The 15575-nt window shown below is 41.4% G+C and overlaps 1 protein-coding gene across 1 annotated transcript in view; it reads left to right on the top strand.

Annotated features, from left to right (window-relative positions):
• Window positions 1–15575, top strand: part of Macf1 (microtubule actin crosslinking factor 1) — a 230192-nt gene that overhangs the window by 68396 nt on the left and 146221 nt on the right. The window contains exons 16-24 of the mRNA XM_051171391.1: window positions 763–891; window positions 1922–1999; window positions 3036–3197; window positions 5127–5231; window positions 6243–6338; window positions 7540–7665; window positions 9945–10097; window positions 12096–12250; window positions 15254–15380. Coding sequence (XP_051027348.1) covers window positions 763–891; window positions 1922–1999; window positions 3036–3197; window positions 5127–5231; window positions 6243–6338; window positions 7540–7665; window positions 9945–10097; window positions 12096–12250; window positions 15254–15380 — 1131 coding nt within the window. The remainder of the gene's footprint in view (window positions 1–762; window positions 892–1921; window positions 2000–3035; window positions 3198–5126; window positions 5232–6242; window positions 6339–7539; window positions 7666–9944; window positions 10098–12095; window positions 12251–15253; window positions 15381–15575) is intronic.

Below are 15575 nucleotides of genomic sequence, written 5' to 3'. Positions count from 1 at the left end.
TTAACTATATTCTAGGTTAAAATTCAAATTTGACATTATTCCATGCCAGGCAATGCCTGTAAGCCCAGGACTGGGGAGGCTAAAGCAGGTGATAAGTTCCAGGCCAGCCTGGACTGTATAATAGGACCCCTATCTCAAGGGGGACAAAGATGGGGAGGAGGGGAGAAATCTTCTATTGACTAGTAGGTGATGCTATGAACACACTAAATGTTTTTAGACGCCCCCCTTTTGTCTAATTTATGAAATTGAGAGACTCATAGTGATTTGTTGTTTTGTTTAAGACAGGGTCTCACTATGTAGACCAGGCTGTCCTGAAATGCAGAGATCTGCCGGGTTTTACCTACTGATTGCTGGCATCAAAGGCATGCACCGCCGTGTCTTGTGACCCTATAAAGGAGAATGTTGAACGTTCAGTCTATTAAGATCCCTTCCTGACTGATAAACTTAGGGCTGTTTTCTCAAATGCCACCACTGCTGTAGGCCTGCTCTCAAGGGTCGGTTGTGGTCTATTTTCCTGTAAGAAGCCATGGTATGATAGAAACTGTTCAGATGCCCAATTCTTACCCCTAGCTGTGTTGTTTCTTTAAAGTCAGGGTCTTATGTAGTCCAGGCTGGCTTGGTAATCCTTCTGTTTCAAACGCTGAGATTACAAGCATGTGCTACTATACCTGGCTGTTACCTATAGTCGTCTCATTCAGCTGTTGACGCTTAGTCCTTTCTCTTCCTCTGTAAGTTATGACATATCTGTGCTTTCTTTTTCAGATGAAATTGGAGCGAGCAGAGTGGGGTAATGATCTGCCTAGTGTGGAGTTGCAGCTGGAAACACAACAGCACATCCACACCAGTGTGGAAGAACTGGGCTCAAGTGTCAAAGAGGCTAGGTTGTATGAGGTATATAGCATTCCGAATCTACATTATGAGACTTTTGGGGAGGAGCAGGCAGTGGGAGGTGTGTTCAACACTGCTGTTTTGAGAAGGAGGAGGCTCTGAAAAATAAAGTGTATAATTAATAACTCTTTTCAACAAATGCCCAGTTTATACAAAGTGTTTCTATTAACCTTTGAACTAACTTTGTGAGAAATGCATTTTAACTAATAGATACCTTTATACTAAAAACCAAAACATGATCTTAGGGCCTAGAGAAATATCTCAGTGGTTAAGGATCCATATTACTCTTAGAGATGATCTTAATTCAGTTCCCATCAGATGACTCACAACTGCCTGCATGTTTAGGATCTATTCGGACACCTGCACTATATACTATACACACACACACACACACACACACACACACACACACACACTTAAAAAATAAATGAAAAAATTTAAAAAGTGTCACTGAAAGCTGCAGTCAGAATTAGTACATAGAAGTATCTAAACTTAGCTTCTGTTGCCAAGATTCATATTTGTTCCCTTTTGCTGTGAGCCTGCAGTAAAGAGCTGGTACGGCAGGCAAACTGCTCCCTCGGCCCATCCTCCATCACGCCATTTTGTCTTCATTTCTGAGGGGCTTGCCTTGGTTTGGCGTCTGGTGGTAGTGGACCAAACTTAGGAGCTCAGTGTCTGCTCGGCAAGTGCTCTGTTGCTGAGCAGCACTCAGTGCTCCTGATTCTTGTTTTTATTTCATCGCCTCTCCCCCTTCATAGGAGCAAATGAGTAGTTGGGCAGTCATCAGGTGTGGGATTTTCTTAGAAGCTTCTGAATTACTGGAAGCGCAGGGACATTAGGAGTGTTGGTTTGGTTACTCTGCCAAATTGCTATCCGCTCAGTGCTGCCTTAAGCTATGAAGTCTGACCTAGACTCTTGTTGTCCAGGCCGGTGTTTCCCAGAGAGGCGAGCCCTCACCCGAGTATCAGTATCTTGTTCACATGGTTTCTCGCTGTTTCTCTAATGTCTTTTTATTTTATTCTATTCGTGTCAGGGGAAGATGTCCCAGAATTTCCATACCAGCTATGTTGAAACTCTTGGAAAGTTGGAGACACAGTATTGTAAACTAAAGGTAAGCTTTTGCTGGTTGATTTAGACTGTGTTCGTGGAGAATCTGGCTCCTCCAAACAGCACTCTTCCACAATTCAGAAAGCACATGATTTGGGTCTGTCTTAGTTTTCTTTTTAGTAGATTATATTTACTGTGTAATTATTCATATGGGTTATAACTTTTTTTGGTTTTTTGTTTGTTTGTTTTGTTTTGTTTTGAGATACTCTCTTCCTACATAGCCCGTGCTGACCTTGGAACTATCCTCACCTCAGCTCAGCCTCCAAAATGCCAATATTATAATTGTATTCTACCGCAGTAAACTTCCAGATTTTTAAAAAAAGATTTATGTATTTATTATTATGTATACAGTGCTCTCCCTGCATGCACACCTGCACACCAGAAGAAGGCATCAGATCACATTATAAATGGTTGTGAGCCACCATGTGGTTACTGGGAATTGAACTCAGGACCTCTAGAAGAGCAGTTAGTGCTCTTAACCACTGAGCCATCTCTCCAGCCCAAGCTTCCAGATTTTTAAAGGGTCAGAAACCACTGCTCTGGAAAATGATAAACAAGTAAAACAAATCTTAGCTGTTTTTCACCAAAGGCCATATGTATCTTGAGATGCCATAACTAAAATATTTAGCGTGGTGGATGGGCAATTTCTCCCGTTTTTTGTTTTTTCACTCTCTTCTATTGAGATTGTCTGTGGTAGTACGAGCCAAGATCACTCTTTATGTAGGAACCCTCACAAAAATCTTGTGAGTCATAGCTTCAACATAAAATTGACAGTGACCTTGGAAATTTTGTATAAGCTGTATAAAACTTGAGTCCACATAGAATAACCCGGATATTTAAAAAGCTGGCTTAGGGTGTGTATGGCTTAGTGGTAGAGTATTTCCTAGCATGTCTAAGGCCTTAGGTTCAAATACCAGCACTTTAAAACAAACAAACTAGTGTTAGTGCATTTCCTGGGCCGTTCTTTCCTGATGCCACTGTATTGTCTTCTCCAGACGTGAAGGCTGGCAGCCTAATCTTTTAACTCTTGCTTTGTCCAGGAGACTTCTAGCTTCCGAATGAGACACCTTCAGAGCTTGCACAAATTTGTCTCCAGAGCTACAGCCGAACTGATCTGGTTGAATGGGAAAGAGGAAGAAGAACTAGCATGTGATTGGAGTGACAGTAATCCCAATATCTCAGCCAAGAAAACCCACTTCTCTGTGAGTCTCACACAGCAGGGCTGTCACGTTTAATGGCAGTAGCAGGAGACAGAACCATCTGCAAAGACTGTGCTTCGAGAGCAGCTGTTCTAAATCTGTGGGTCGAGACCCCATTGACAAATATCTATCTAAAAATATTTATGTTATAATTTATAACTAGCAAAATTATAGTTATGAATATGGCTGGGGGTCACCACACATGAGGAAGGGGCGCAGCAGTAGGAAAGTTGAGAACCACTGCTCTAGAGTCACACATTGATAGATAGAAGTAGAGTCTCTGCTTATCGCGTCTGCTCTGTGAGAAGTGAGTATGGAGGAGCAAGAGCCCTTGAGTGGGTTTATTTAGGAAGGCATGGTTTGAGCAGATAGCGACCCAGTCTGCAAGTTGAGTCATTTCAGAAATTAATACGGCTTTGTTGTTAAGATTACAAGGCTTGTAGTGTGATGAATCTAAATGCAAGTTCTTATTTGCCCACTGACAAGGCCTTGTGACCTTGGGCAAAGCATTTAGTCTTTCCTGGGCCTCGTAAAAATGGGATAATAACTATTTGAAAGGCTTGTATAAAACGTTGAGTAAAACTTAATAAGCTAATCTAAGCAAAGTGCTTTATTATGCAGGAGAGTTGTACTTTTTTTTGTTTTTTGTTTTGTTTTGTTGTTTTGTTTTTCTAGACAGTGTTTCTCTGATTAGACTTACCTGTCCTGGACTCACTTTGTCAACAAGGCTGGCCATGAATTCATTGAGTGCTGGGATAACAGACATGTGCCACCATGCCCGGCCTCTGAGTTGCACTTTTAGATTTTTATGATAGTTTGAATTTTTATTAACATTTTGGTCTTTATCTCTTAACGTGTAAAATGGTAGGGAAAATCCATTATTATTGGAGCAATGCCTTCTACTCTCTTCTCCTTCCTCCCCTCTCTGTCTCTGTCTCTCTGTCTGTCTGTCTGTCTGTCTCTCTCTCTCCTCTAATCTTTAAAATTTATTATTTTATATTTATGGGTATTTTGCTTGCATATGTGTCTGTGTACCATATGTGTGAGTTACAGACAGTTGTGAGCTACCATGTGGGTGCTGGAAATTGAACCCCAATCCTCTGGAAGAACAGTCAGTGCTCTCAACTGCCAAGCCATCTCTTCATCTCTGCCTTCTATTCTTTATAATGAAGAAGTAGACAATTAGGTAGTTTTTTTTTTTTTTTTTTTGCTACTTTTAGTATTTCCATAGGCAGAATTTTAAAGCATTTTATAATCCTTTATGCAAGCAGACAGCTCTTCTACTAACACTTACTTGTTTTTTAGTTCCATTAGTCTACAATTATTAAAAAAAAAAAAAAAAAAAAACCGTGAATGTTGCCTGATTAGAGAAGGACATAGGAATCCTCTGAAGAGAATAGGAACGACCAGGTGTTCTGATGTGTGTCTGAAAATTACAATGAGGCCACTAGACATAGACAGAAAGTGCTCTGAATCATAAAGGAGAAGAGGTGAAATCTGATAGTAAGAGTTCATGGAAAAGCCAGCATTTAAATTGGGTCTTGTATTAATAGAATTTTGTGTCAGAAGAGGACATTTTGAGCTGAGAGAATAGCTGAGCAAAGCCTGCCAGTTCATGATCTCTCTACCAGTACAGGGTGTTTATGTGGTGCCGACTAACTGGCCATGTTAACCGTGTCAGCTCTTTCCTCTGCATCCTGAGTTTGCCTAGTCAACTCAGGGCTAGCCTGGGGCTTACTGTGATTTGTGAATCCCTTCCCCATAATTCCATTATTTTTGCCCTTTTCTGAGATCCCTGGGCATTTGCACTTATACGTCACATTTTGGCACCAATCCTGTTATAGGCTCCTTAATGTCAGGCAGGGAACACTGTGTTTTCTTTATTGCTTTTTCCTCCTTAATTTATTCCATAAAATTAAATTCAATTTGCAGGAGTTGACAATGGAACTGGAAGGGAAACAAGATGTATTTCGTTCTCTCCAGGATACAGCAGAACTGTTGTCACTTGAGAACCACCCAGCTAAGCAAACAGTAGAGGTTTGTGATCTTTAAATGTGTGAAGGTCCAAGGCGTTTTTATAAAAATAGTGAAGTCTGGAGCTTTGTTCTTCCAAGGCCTGGAGGAAATGTCACACCATTTGTTTCATATCATGTCCCTCTTTTTTTTTCTTTTTTTCCCCCTATTTCTCCTTCAAGACAGGATTTCTCTGTGTAGTCCTGGCTGCCCTGGAACTCACTCTGTAGACCAGGCTGGCCTCAAACTCAGAGATCCACCTGCCTCTGCCTCCTGAGTGCTAGATTCAAAGGCGTGTACCACTACCTCCCAGCAGATTATCTTTTGTATCCCAGACTGTTTGGTACTTCCCAAAATCCTGCAAATGGTTTTGATAGTTTCAGAAGAATATTAAGAAGTGAATTTAAGAGACATTGACTTTTGACTTATTAGCGGAAATACTTGTATCATTTTTAAAAGTAACTGTTCAGATTTGTTTTACTTCTTTATAAAAAAAGACATTTATTTACTTTTATTTTATGTGTATGAGTTTTGCCTCCATGTGTGTCTGTGTACCACATGCATACCCAGAGGTTAGAAATTGTGTTGGATGCCCTGAGATCTGGGAGCCACTACACAGGTACTGAAAGTCAAACCCAGGTCCTCTACAAGAGCACCAACCCCCTTAACCGCTGAGCCGCCTCTGGTCCCACACCCCCCTTCATGTTGCTATACTGCTCTTGGCCAGAGAAGAGAAGCAGCCGACGAGCAGGGAGGGATTTATTTATTTATACTCTGCTTTTTCTGGCATGGTCATTTAATTATACTTAAGTATAGAAGACACTTTTTCTGGATAACTCATTTTAGCAAATCCATGCTGGATGAATGGCAAAGTTCTTTCTCCTTAAAAGCATTGCCCAGTTGTCAGTCAGCTGTCTCCATGTTTCCCCTTTGTCTTCTGTATCAGTAGCAGACTTGTACTTAGAAAGAGCCTAACACATACATTTTGAGCCTGTTAAACTCATGCTCTTCTGCACATGTGCTTGGCTGTTACAGGCATATAGTGCTGCTGTCCAGTCACAATTACAGTGGATGAAGCAGCTGTGCTTATGTGTTGAACAACATGTGAAAGAGAATGCAGCTTACTTTCAGGTATGGCCTTTGGTGGGGGTGGGGGTCATGTACATACTTATGCCAAAAGTTAGGTTAAAAATGCATCCATATGAGCTGGACACAGTTGGGCGCGCCTGTAATCTCAGCACTCAGGGAGGCAGAGGTAAGTGGATCTCCACGAGTTTGAGGCCAGTCAGGTCTACAAAAGACAGCTAAGGCTACACAGAGAAACCCTGTCTTGAAAAACCAAAGCTAAAGCCAATCAAACAAAAAACACATCCATATGGTAACACTGGATGCTACACACCTGCAGTTCTTGTGCTCAAGCGGTAGATTAGGAAGATCAGAAGTTTAAGGCCAGCCTTGGGCTACATGAGATCCTGCCTCAAAACAAAAACAAAAAACCCATCGGTTATCTTTTACTGTATACTGTATAGCTTGTTTCAACTATAAATGATTAGTGAGTTCCATTTGTGCTGGGCTCAACTGAGTGGTTTTTCTCTTCTATGGTTCTGCTCATCTTGCCTGTCGTGTGCATGGCTGCATGTAACTGTAGTTAGAAAGGGGGCTGTTTGATCCCAAATGGCATTATTCACATGCCTAAAAGTTGGCTAGGGGACAGCATGCAAAGAAAGCCCTGGCTCTACCATGCAGGAGTCTTCTTCACAAAGTGTCTGTACTACAGGCGACAAGAGGGCACTTTTTTCTGTTTCTATCATTGGTGAAAGCAAACCACATGGTTAGACCCAACTTCAAGAGGAGACGACATAAACAAGGCATAGATATAGACCCCTTAAAGAGAAGATTTGTAAAATATTAAGATTCTCCCGAGCCCCTACCTATCACAACATCTTAGACTGTACATTTCTCTCCAGGCGGGGCTGGAAGAGGAAAGAAGCTATTTTCTCTCTAAGTCTCTGTCTTTGGTCATATAACCACCTCGCTGAGATAAACACTGCTTCACTTAGTTTGTGGTTATTTCATGAGCTAGGCCTCAGACCACTAGACAGAAATCAAGAAGTGTGAGCCAGGCTACCTTTCATAAAGGATCTAGTGAGTTTTAGTGGGAAGCATCATTTACATTTTATTGATATGGTCTTTTAATGCCTCTGGTTTGCACTTCTGAGTCCAGGAACCTGCAGCAGCTTTGTTCAGGCTGGTGTATAGGGTTCCTTCCTTGTGGACCTCTTACTGTGCTGAGGCACTGCGCACAAGCCACCCTTTTCTTGTCTTCCCATAGTTCTTCAGTGATGCCCGAGACCTGGAGTCATTCTTGAAAAACCTCCAAGACTCCATCAAACGAAAGTATACCTGTGACCACAACACCAGCCTGTCCCGCCTTGAGGATCTGCTTCAGGACTCCATGGTGGGTGTTGCCTTGTGGGGACTTTTGCTTCTGAGAAACAGAGTAAACTGTGTCAGCTGCTGCAGCAACTCATATCCTTGAAAGCTCCAGGGCTGCGTGCCTTTCCTACAACAAAGTGTGGCTCGTATCCCAGTTGTCTAATCGGTTTCATCATCTCTTCTGTTTTCCTTCTTTGAAGAAGTTGCTAGTGGGATTTCTTTGGGAAGCTACTGAAGTAAAGTCCTTGTAACTGTTTCCTGAGCCACTTAGCGCCCTGTGCTTTCTCTGCATCATCTCTGTTTTATTGCAGTCATTGAGTCCAAGGCTGAAGGTGAAGGGTATTAAGTGACATAGATTGGTTTTACTCTTTTGAGACACAGAAAGAGAAAGCTGAGCCAGGTATTTTCTTCTTGGCTGTTTTCTTTTGGTAATGAAGAGATATTAGAAGGTTGATTTTACTTACTAATGCAACATTGACATCTTTCTTAGAGGTAATACTATGTTTGTCCAGTTTTTAAATGTAATATTAACTCTTAAAAATAGTTCTTTATCTAGCTTTAATCAAAATCAACTTTAGATTCATTTTCCCCAGTGACTTATTCCTTTGTGAATTGCAGCTGTGGAGTCAGTAACAGAGCTATTATGGTTACTGAGTATACAGAACTGGCAAGACAGAGCTGGGCTGCATGTCAGGATGCATGCAGCAGGGGAGTTACTTTTCCTAGGTGAGAAGCTAGAAGACTGCATCTTAGAAGACGATTCTAAATAAGAACCAGAATATTCCAAACCATTTTTGTTTTGCTTCACTTCAGCTTTATTTATTTTGTTCATTTATTTTGTGGGTGGAAGTAGGATACTTTTGTGGTGTTGAGGTTCAAACGTAGAGTCTTGTGCATGGCATGCAAGCGCTGTACCACTGTTACCATTGGCCTGATTTTCTTTTCATTCTCTCTCTTTTTTCTTCTTCTTTTTTTAAAGATTTCAAATATAGTGAACCAGTGAGTAGGTTTGTACTCAGTGCTTCACTTGGGCAAATGGAATGTTAACTTGGAATGAACGATAAAACCTGACTTTACAGTTACTGTCTTTAAAAATGTCTCTCTTGGAGGTACTGCAAGTGTGAAGGAGGAATGTCATCCTTGGCTCTGATCTCCTCCCTCCCACAGAGTACCTTCCTTCCGGTCATAGGGAAACTCCTCTGCAATTGTCATATCTTCTCTTCTCAAGGAGGGTGGTCGCTACTCTGTTCCCTCTTCTCCAGGTCAGGGACGTCGGGTTGGCAGCGTCATCGGGGTATGGAGTCGCACCCGGGTCTGTTCCTCAGCTTGTCCACCAGGTTCCAGAGCACCTGTCGTGGCCTCTGGTGCTTTTCAGAGCTTTTACCATGATGAACACTTGGTCTCTGGAACTAGAGATATTTGGCTTGTGGGTTAGACATCTTTATTGCAAGGAAACTGGAATGGGTAGAGGAGCTCTCAAGTATGGAAGGGCGCCTGTCTCCCTGATGTGTTCCATTCCTCATTCTTAACTATAAGTTAAAGTTGTATTTCTTCCAATCATGCTCCCGGGGACAGGCACAGGTAGTTTGTTTAAGAATTTCTTTCCCTTTCCCTGCATATTCTTAATTCTCTAATGGTATTTCTCAACATTATTAACTCTTTACTCTTGTTGCATCCCTGTCCATCCTAAGAGAGCCCTCTTTCTGGGGACTTTCATGCTTCACCATGGGGTGGAATACCCTGGCCAGTAGATGAAGGCTATCATTTACTCTCCAATGGAATTGGTAGTATACTGCTACCAATTTTGTTGACAAGTTCATTAGCTTTTAAGGTAATTGGGTTTACAGAGATTTTTAGAATTTTGGCTTTGCATGATACTTCATCAAACCAGTCAAATTTACATGAATACGACACGGCAAGGAAAATCCTAAGTCATTTGTCATGATGCTTTCACCAGCAGCATTCATTCTGAGCTGTATTTGAGGAAATCATTAGTTACATAGCTGTATTTGGCAGCTAGACATCTATTTTATTTGTATATTTCTTGCATGTGGCTTTATTGGTCATTGTTTAAAGTACAAAGACAAAGCTGCAAATTTAGTGTACAAAAGCATTTGAAAGAAGATGGACATTCTCTCATTTTTTTCTTTATCCTTGCCTATATCATTATCTAAGATAGCTCCACCAAGTATCCCTGCCTGAGAATAATATTCTCTTAGGAATGGAGCACTGCATTTTCATTATTGGCTTAGCGACTCAGAGTACCACCATCAATATCTTTTTATTTTTCTTATTTTATAGGACGAAAAGGAGCAACTTATACAGTCCAAGAGTTCCGTTGCCAGTCTTGTTGGGAGATCAAAAACCATTGTTCAGCTAAAGCCTCGCAATCCAGACCATGTGCTAAAGAGCACTATATCTGTGAAGGCCATCTGTGACTACCGGCAGATCGAGGTGAGAGTGGAGCAGGCACCTGGGCTCCACAGGGAAACCTTCAGTTAGTGTTACACTAACAGGAAAAAAAAAAAAAAAAAAAAAACAAAATGAGCTACAAGCCCTGCACTTATGAAAGCAGGAGGATATGGGGTTTAAAGCCAGTTGAGCCTATTTGAGACCCTATGTTTGGAGGGAGAGAGGAAAGGAAGGAAAGAGGGAACGGGAGAGAAGAAAAAAAGAAGAAAATCTTATTTAAGAGGGTTTTAAAATAAGAGTTCAAATATTTACAAAATCTCTTTTATTATTAAAAACAAAAACGAAAACTCCAGACCATAATCTTGACCTGGTCCTTGCCTTAGTGTTTGGCATCACCATCTGTTTGTTGCCTAAATGTTGATGGAGCCAGTCTTCGTTACACTTTGGAGATAGATTTATCTCTCTTGTCCTAGTTTTTCCTAAAGCTAGGAGGGTCTGCAAGCCAATGCCAACTTGTAAACCTGCTGTCATGGCTGCTGTTATTAGTCTAAATTAGGCCATACGTTTCTTTGATTTGGATTGTTACATTAGCTTTCTCATTTAGTCCCTTCTTTACCCTTCCTCCAGCCTGTCCTTCTTATGGAAGCTGCACTCATGCTTAGGTCCTCTAACAACATATCATTGCTCTTGGGGAGAGTCCTTAACTTCTTATTGTGGCTTTAAGGTTCTAAATAATGTCTTTACTTCTAGCCAAGACTGGGTCATCCTCTGCACCACTTCCTGGCACTGCGCTTGTCACACAGTACTATGATACTAGGTCTCCCTGCCCCAAATGTGACTTGAATGTAGACCATGTTTGTTTGCTTCCCACTGTGCTACTTTTATCCTCTGTGTTGTAGCTGATAACAGCCCAAATCCAGGCACATAGTAGGCACTGAGTAATGTACAGGAGTGTGAGTGAAATGAGTGTGATGACACACACCTATAATAGCAGCAGTAGGGAAGCTGAGGCAGAGGATCACCCCAAGGTCAGGCCTGCCTAGACCGTATAGTGTAAAAACAAAAAGAACAAATTAAGAGTTGTTTCAACATTTCTGTTTCTAAAACAATCACATTATTATTTGTTTCTCAAGAGAAAGAATTGGTGATTCAAAATGATGAAGCATTTTCAGGAGCCTGGTAGAAGAGCATGGAAGGGAGGGGATGTGTCGTAGAAGCAGAGCTTACTCCATAGATGCTGGTGCAGAGGGTTGCTCTTGGGTCTCCTGTAACTCACACACAGCAGGAGCTTGATAAATACCCCCCCTGTCCTTGACTAATTTGATACGGCACAAATTTATAAATTTCAGGGCCCTCACCCCCACACCCCCCTTTTTTTTTTTCCTTCAAAGAGCAAAGTATACTTACTTGGAAGGGTCAGTGGACAAAAATACTGCCTTGATAACACAACTTTTGTGCATATCTAAGCATGTATGGTGTGTATGCATGCATGTGTATGTGTTTATGTGACAGGTTATACAGAAGGGTGCTTGTGCATGTAGAAGACAGAGAGGTTCTTCTGTCACCCCCCACTTTATTTACTGAGGTGGGGTCTTGGTAATTGGAGCCTGCTGATTGGGCTAGTCTGGCTGCCAGCTGGCCCAGGGATCTCCTCCTCTGCCTCCCAATCACTGGGCTTACAGGTGGCCTGTCTTGTCCACCTGGCTTTCATGTGATACTAGGACTCTGAACTCTGGTTCTCAGACTTGCACAGCAAATGCTTTGTGCACCGAGCCTGTTTTGTTCATAGTGCACATGTGCTCCAGTGTGTGTATAAGAAGGCAGCCTTTGGGAGTGGGTTTATATTCCACTGTGTGGGTTTCAGGAATCGAGCTCAGCTCATCAGGCATGCCAGCAAGGACCTTTACCCACTAACTGATCTCATAGCCCAGCAGACGTTTTTCTTAATATTTTTAGCTATGTCGTAGCGTTGAGATCAGGCGGGTAATGGTAAGTTGTTGGTTTCTCTGTTACTGATAATTTGTGGCTTTGTCTTTCCAGATCACTATTTGCAAAAACGACGAATGTGTGCTGGAGGACAATTCTCAGAGGACCAAATGGAAGGTGATCAGCCCTACAGGGAACGAGGCAATGGTGCCGTCAGTTTGCTTCCTCATTCCACCGCCCAATAAGGATGCCATTGAGGTGGCCAGCAGGTAACTGTGGCGAGGTGGCCAGCAGGTAACTGTGGCAAGTGTGCTCTTCAGTACAGACCTCCCATCAAGGGTATCCAGTGTCCCACTGCCAGCCAGGTAGATCTTTAATAAATCTTTTCTTTAGGTGAAATAACTAAGTAATAATTCTTTTAAAAAGAAGTCAGAAATTACCAACCGTTTAGTCTAGAGGAATGATTTTTTGTAGTGGCAGCCAATTTAATTTATGTTGAAGTATTATATATATGCACATATTTTTAGAAAGTTTAGTTTTACTACTGTATTAGTCAGTATTCTCTAGAAGAACAGAACTTATAGAATGAATCTACCTGTATAGACATAAAGGGGACTTATTAGAATCACCTACAGACTGTGGTTCAGCTAATCCAACAATGGCTGCTGGTGAATGGAAGGTCCAAGAGTCTAATAGTTCACTCTACGAAGCTGGATGTCTCAGCTGGTCTTAAGTATATACTGGAATCCTGAAGAAGCAGGCTTAATGCTAGTGCAAGAGCAAGCAGGCACAGAAAACGAGACAGCGTCCTTCTTTCATGTCTTTTATGAGGCTGCCAGCAGAGGATATGGCCCTGACTAAAGGTGGATCTTCCCACTCTAGACAATATGGGTGAAAGGTTTATCTTTCTACCTCAAAGGTTGGAATTAGAAGTGGGTCTTCCCAATTCAAATGATTTTATTAAGAAAAAGTTTCACAGATGCCCAGTCTTTCGGGTTTTAGTTAGCTCCAGATGTAGTAGTCAAGTTGACAACCAAGAATAGCCATCTCAACTAAAAAGCTTATAAAACCTGGCCAGTGTAGTGGCCACTGCCTGCAGTACCAGCTGCTTGGGAGGATGAGGTAGGAGAACAGCTTGAGCCCAGGAATTTGGAGCCAATCTGGACAACATAGTGGAATCTCTTTACAAAAAATAGAAAAGTGGTCACTCCCTCACTTCATTTGGTTCATTTTATCATCCTTATGCACTGCTGTCCCACCCACGACCTGCCACTTTGTCTCCTTTATTCATCTTTATTTTTCTTCTTTCCCATTAGAGTTTAGCTTTGTTTGCTTGCTTGTTTATATTTGTACATTTAGTATTTAGACCCATTCATGATACCTAGTGGATTCTCAATAAAAGGTTGTTAAATTATGAGAATGAAGGAGTAGCTGAGCAGACAGGTGGTTAGCAATTGTTTCCTTACAGTAACAGTTTACAGTTTGGGTTTGTTTATTTTTCTGTCACTTATTAGAGACTTTTCTGAGTTTTCCTTCTTCCTCCTCCTTCTTTTTTAAGGCGTTTCAATATTGGCAAATGCCACAGATAACTTTTACCTTTTTCTTTTTGGCCCATTCTGCCCTCCTCTCCCATCTGGATCTGTTCTGCAGGCCTGATTCTAGATTGAATCTAGCACTCTTCTCATGGTCATCTAAGGGTTCTCTTCATGTCTCCTCGGAGTTGTAACCACTAATTCCTACGTCCAGATCTTTTTATTGACTCACTCCCTGGTTTGGTGGAACATGTTCTCTATAAAATTAGTGACAAAGAGTGTGTCCTTGTTTCTCATTTACAAAAGTATATAGCAGCAAAAATGTACCATTTGTAGTGAGCAGCTGTGACAAGTGTGCGACACTGTGACATTTTCTATCTCCATTACCCTTCTCTCTGAGTAGAGTCTTTTCTCCCCTAATAAAGCTACCAACATAATGATGGAGACTATGTTAAAACTTCTGGGTTTTGGATGCCATTCTCTGGTACAACTCCTTTAGACTCTTCTTTCTGATCTTCTGAACAAATCCTGGGAACTCTTTCAGATCTCATCAAAATTTTCTGAGTTATTGCTTTAAAAAAAATAGCATGTGTTATACAGAGCAAGATGCTTCATGATGACATTTCATAATGATGATCTAGGACCCTTCCTGCTACCTTTCCATGCCCAGCAATGCAGTTTCATGTTACTGTATCACATCTTCTGCTCCCCCAGTTTCCACATATGAGAGAATACACATGTAATGCTAGTTTCTGTGGGGCTCAGTTATTTAATCTAATATGATATTCTCCACTTCTGTCTATATTGCCCTCTGGTTTTAGGTAGGTAGGTGGTTGATTTGTTTTGCTCTCAAAAATCCCCATTTGTTACATTGGGGCTCTCAGGCTCATTCTATAATACCTTGTTTTTTCTTTGTTTGTTTGTTTGTTTTTGATTTTTTGGTTTTTTGTTTTGTTTTGGTTTGGTTTGGTTTTGAGACAGGATTTCTCTATGTAGCCCTGGCTGTCCTGGACTGGCGTTGTAGACCAGGCTGGCCTCGAACTCACAGAGATCCACCTGCCTCTGCCTCCTGAGTGCTGGGATTAAAGGTGTGTGCCACCACACCCTGCTTGTTTTCTGTTTTGTTTTATTTTTTTTTTCTTTGTGTTTTTATTCTTTTGAGATTACCACTTAAATAAACTTCCCATGGCATTTCTGGGGTAACAGAAAATATGCTAATGGATTTTAATTTTTTAAGTGTAACTGAGATCCTGATGCCAATTTTCTGTTTCATATTTTATATCTCACATTTTCTTCTTACTTTGAAAACATTTGAGAGAACTTAGTGGTTTGAGTATGTGTGTGTTTATCTGCAGGCTGTTTAGGATTCAGATTGAAGTAGGCATGGGATGCTTAAGAAAACAATATGCTTCTCAAGCCCCACATGCTGTAGCTGTTTTCTTTTTTTTTTTTTTTTTCTTTTAAATTATTTCAGCATGTTTTGACTATTCTAGCACAGTAAAGCACTTTTAAGAAGTATTAATGTAGTTTTTGAACAATTCTAAAGGGGATATTTTATCCATATTCTTTTGTATTCATGCTTTCTCTGCCATTTCTTCTCTCTGGCTTCTTGTAATTTTTTAAAATTCAGGTAACATTTTCCTGCATTGTCAGAACTAGCTGCCTTTTCTGTCTTAGCACACAGCTCCACACTGCAGTCACATCTCTAATATGTCGCTCCATGATTCCTGTTGTTTCTAGGGTGGAACAGTCTTACCAGAAGGTGATGGCCCTTTGGCACCAGCTGCATGTTAACACCAAAAGCCTTATCTCCTGGAATTCCCTGCGGAAGGATCTTGACCTTGTACACACCTGGGACTTAGAGAAGGTAAATGGGAAACTGTTCCTGCTGGCTCCCACCAGCCGGCAAGCCCGGTCAGAAGGGGTTCCTGCACTCCTGAAGCCTCAGGCTCAGGGACCTGAGAGCATTCGCAACCAGCAGTTTGAGAGGCGAAGAAATGGCTGGTGAAAATGAGAGGGTGCTTTTCTACTGTGTGGAAAAGGTACCATCCCTGTGTAAGAG

This window comes from Acomys russatus, chromosome 29 (genome assembly GCF_903995435.1).
Source record: "Acomys russatus chromosome 29, mAcoRus1.1, whole genome shotgun sequence".
NCBI classification, from domain to species: domain Eukaryota; kingdom Metazoa; phylum Chordata; class Mammalia; order Rodentia; family Muridae; genus Acomys; species Acomys russatus.
The sequence above is the reverse complement of the archived record's forward strand: the minus strand, read 5'-3'. Positions and strand labels throughout refer to the sequence as shown.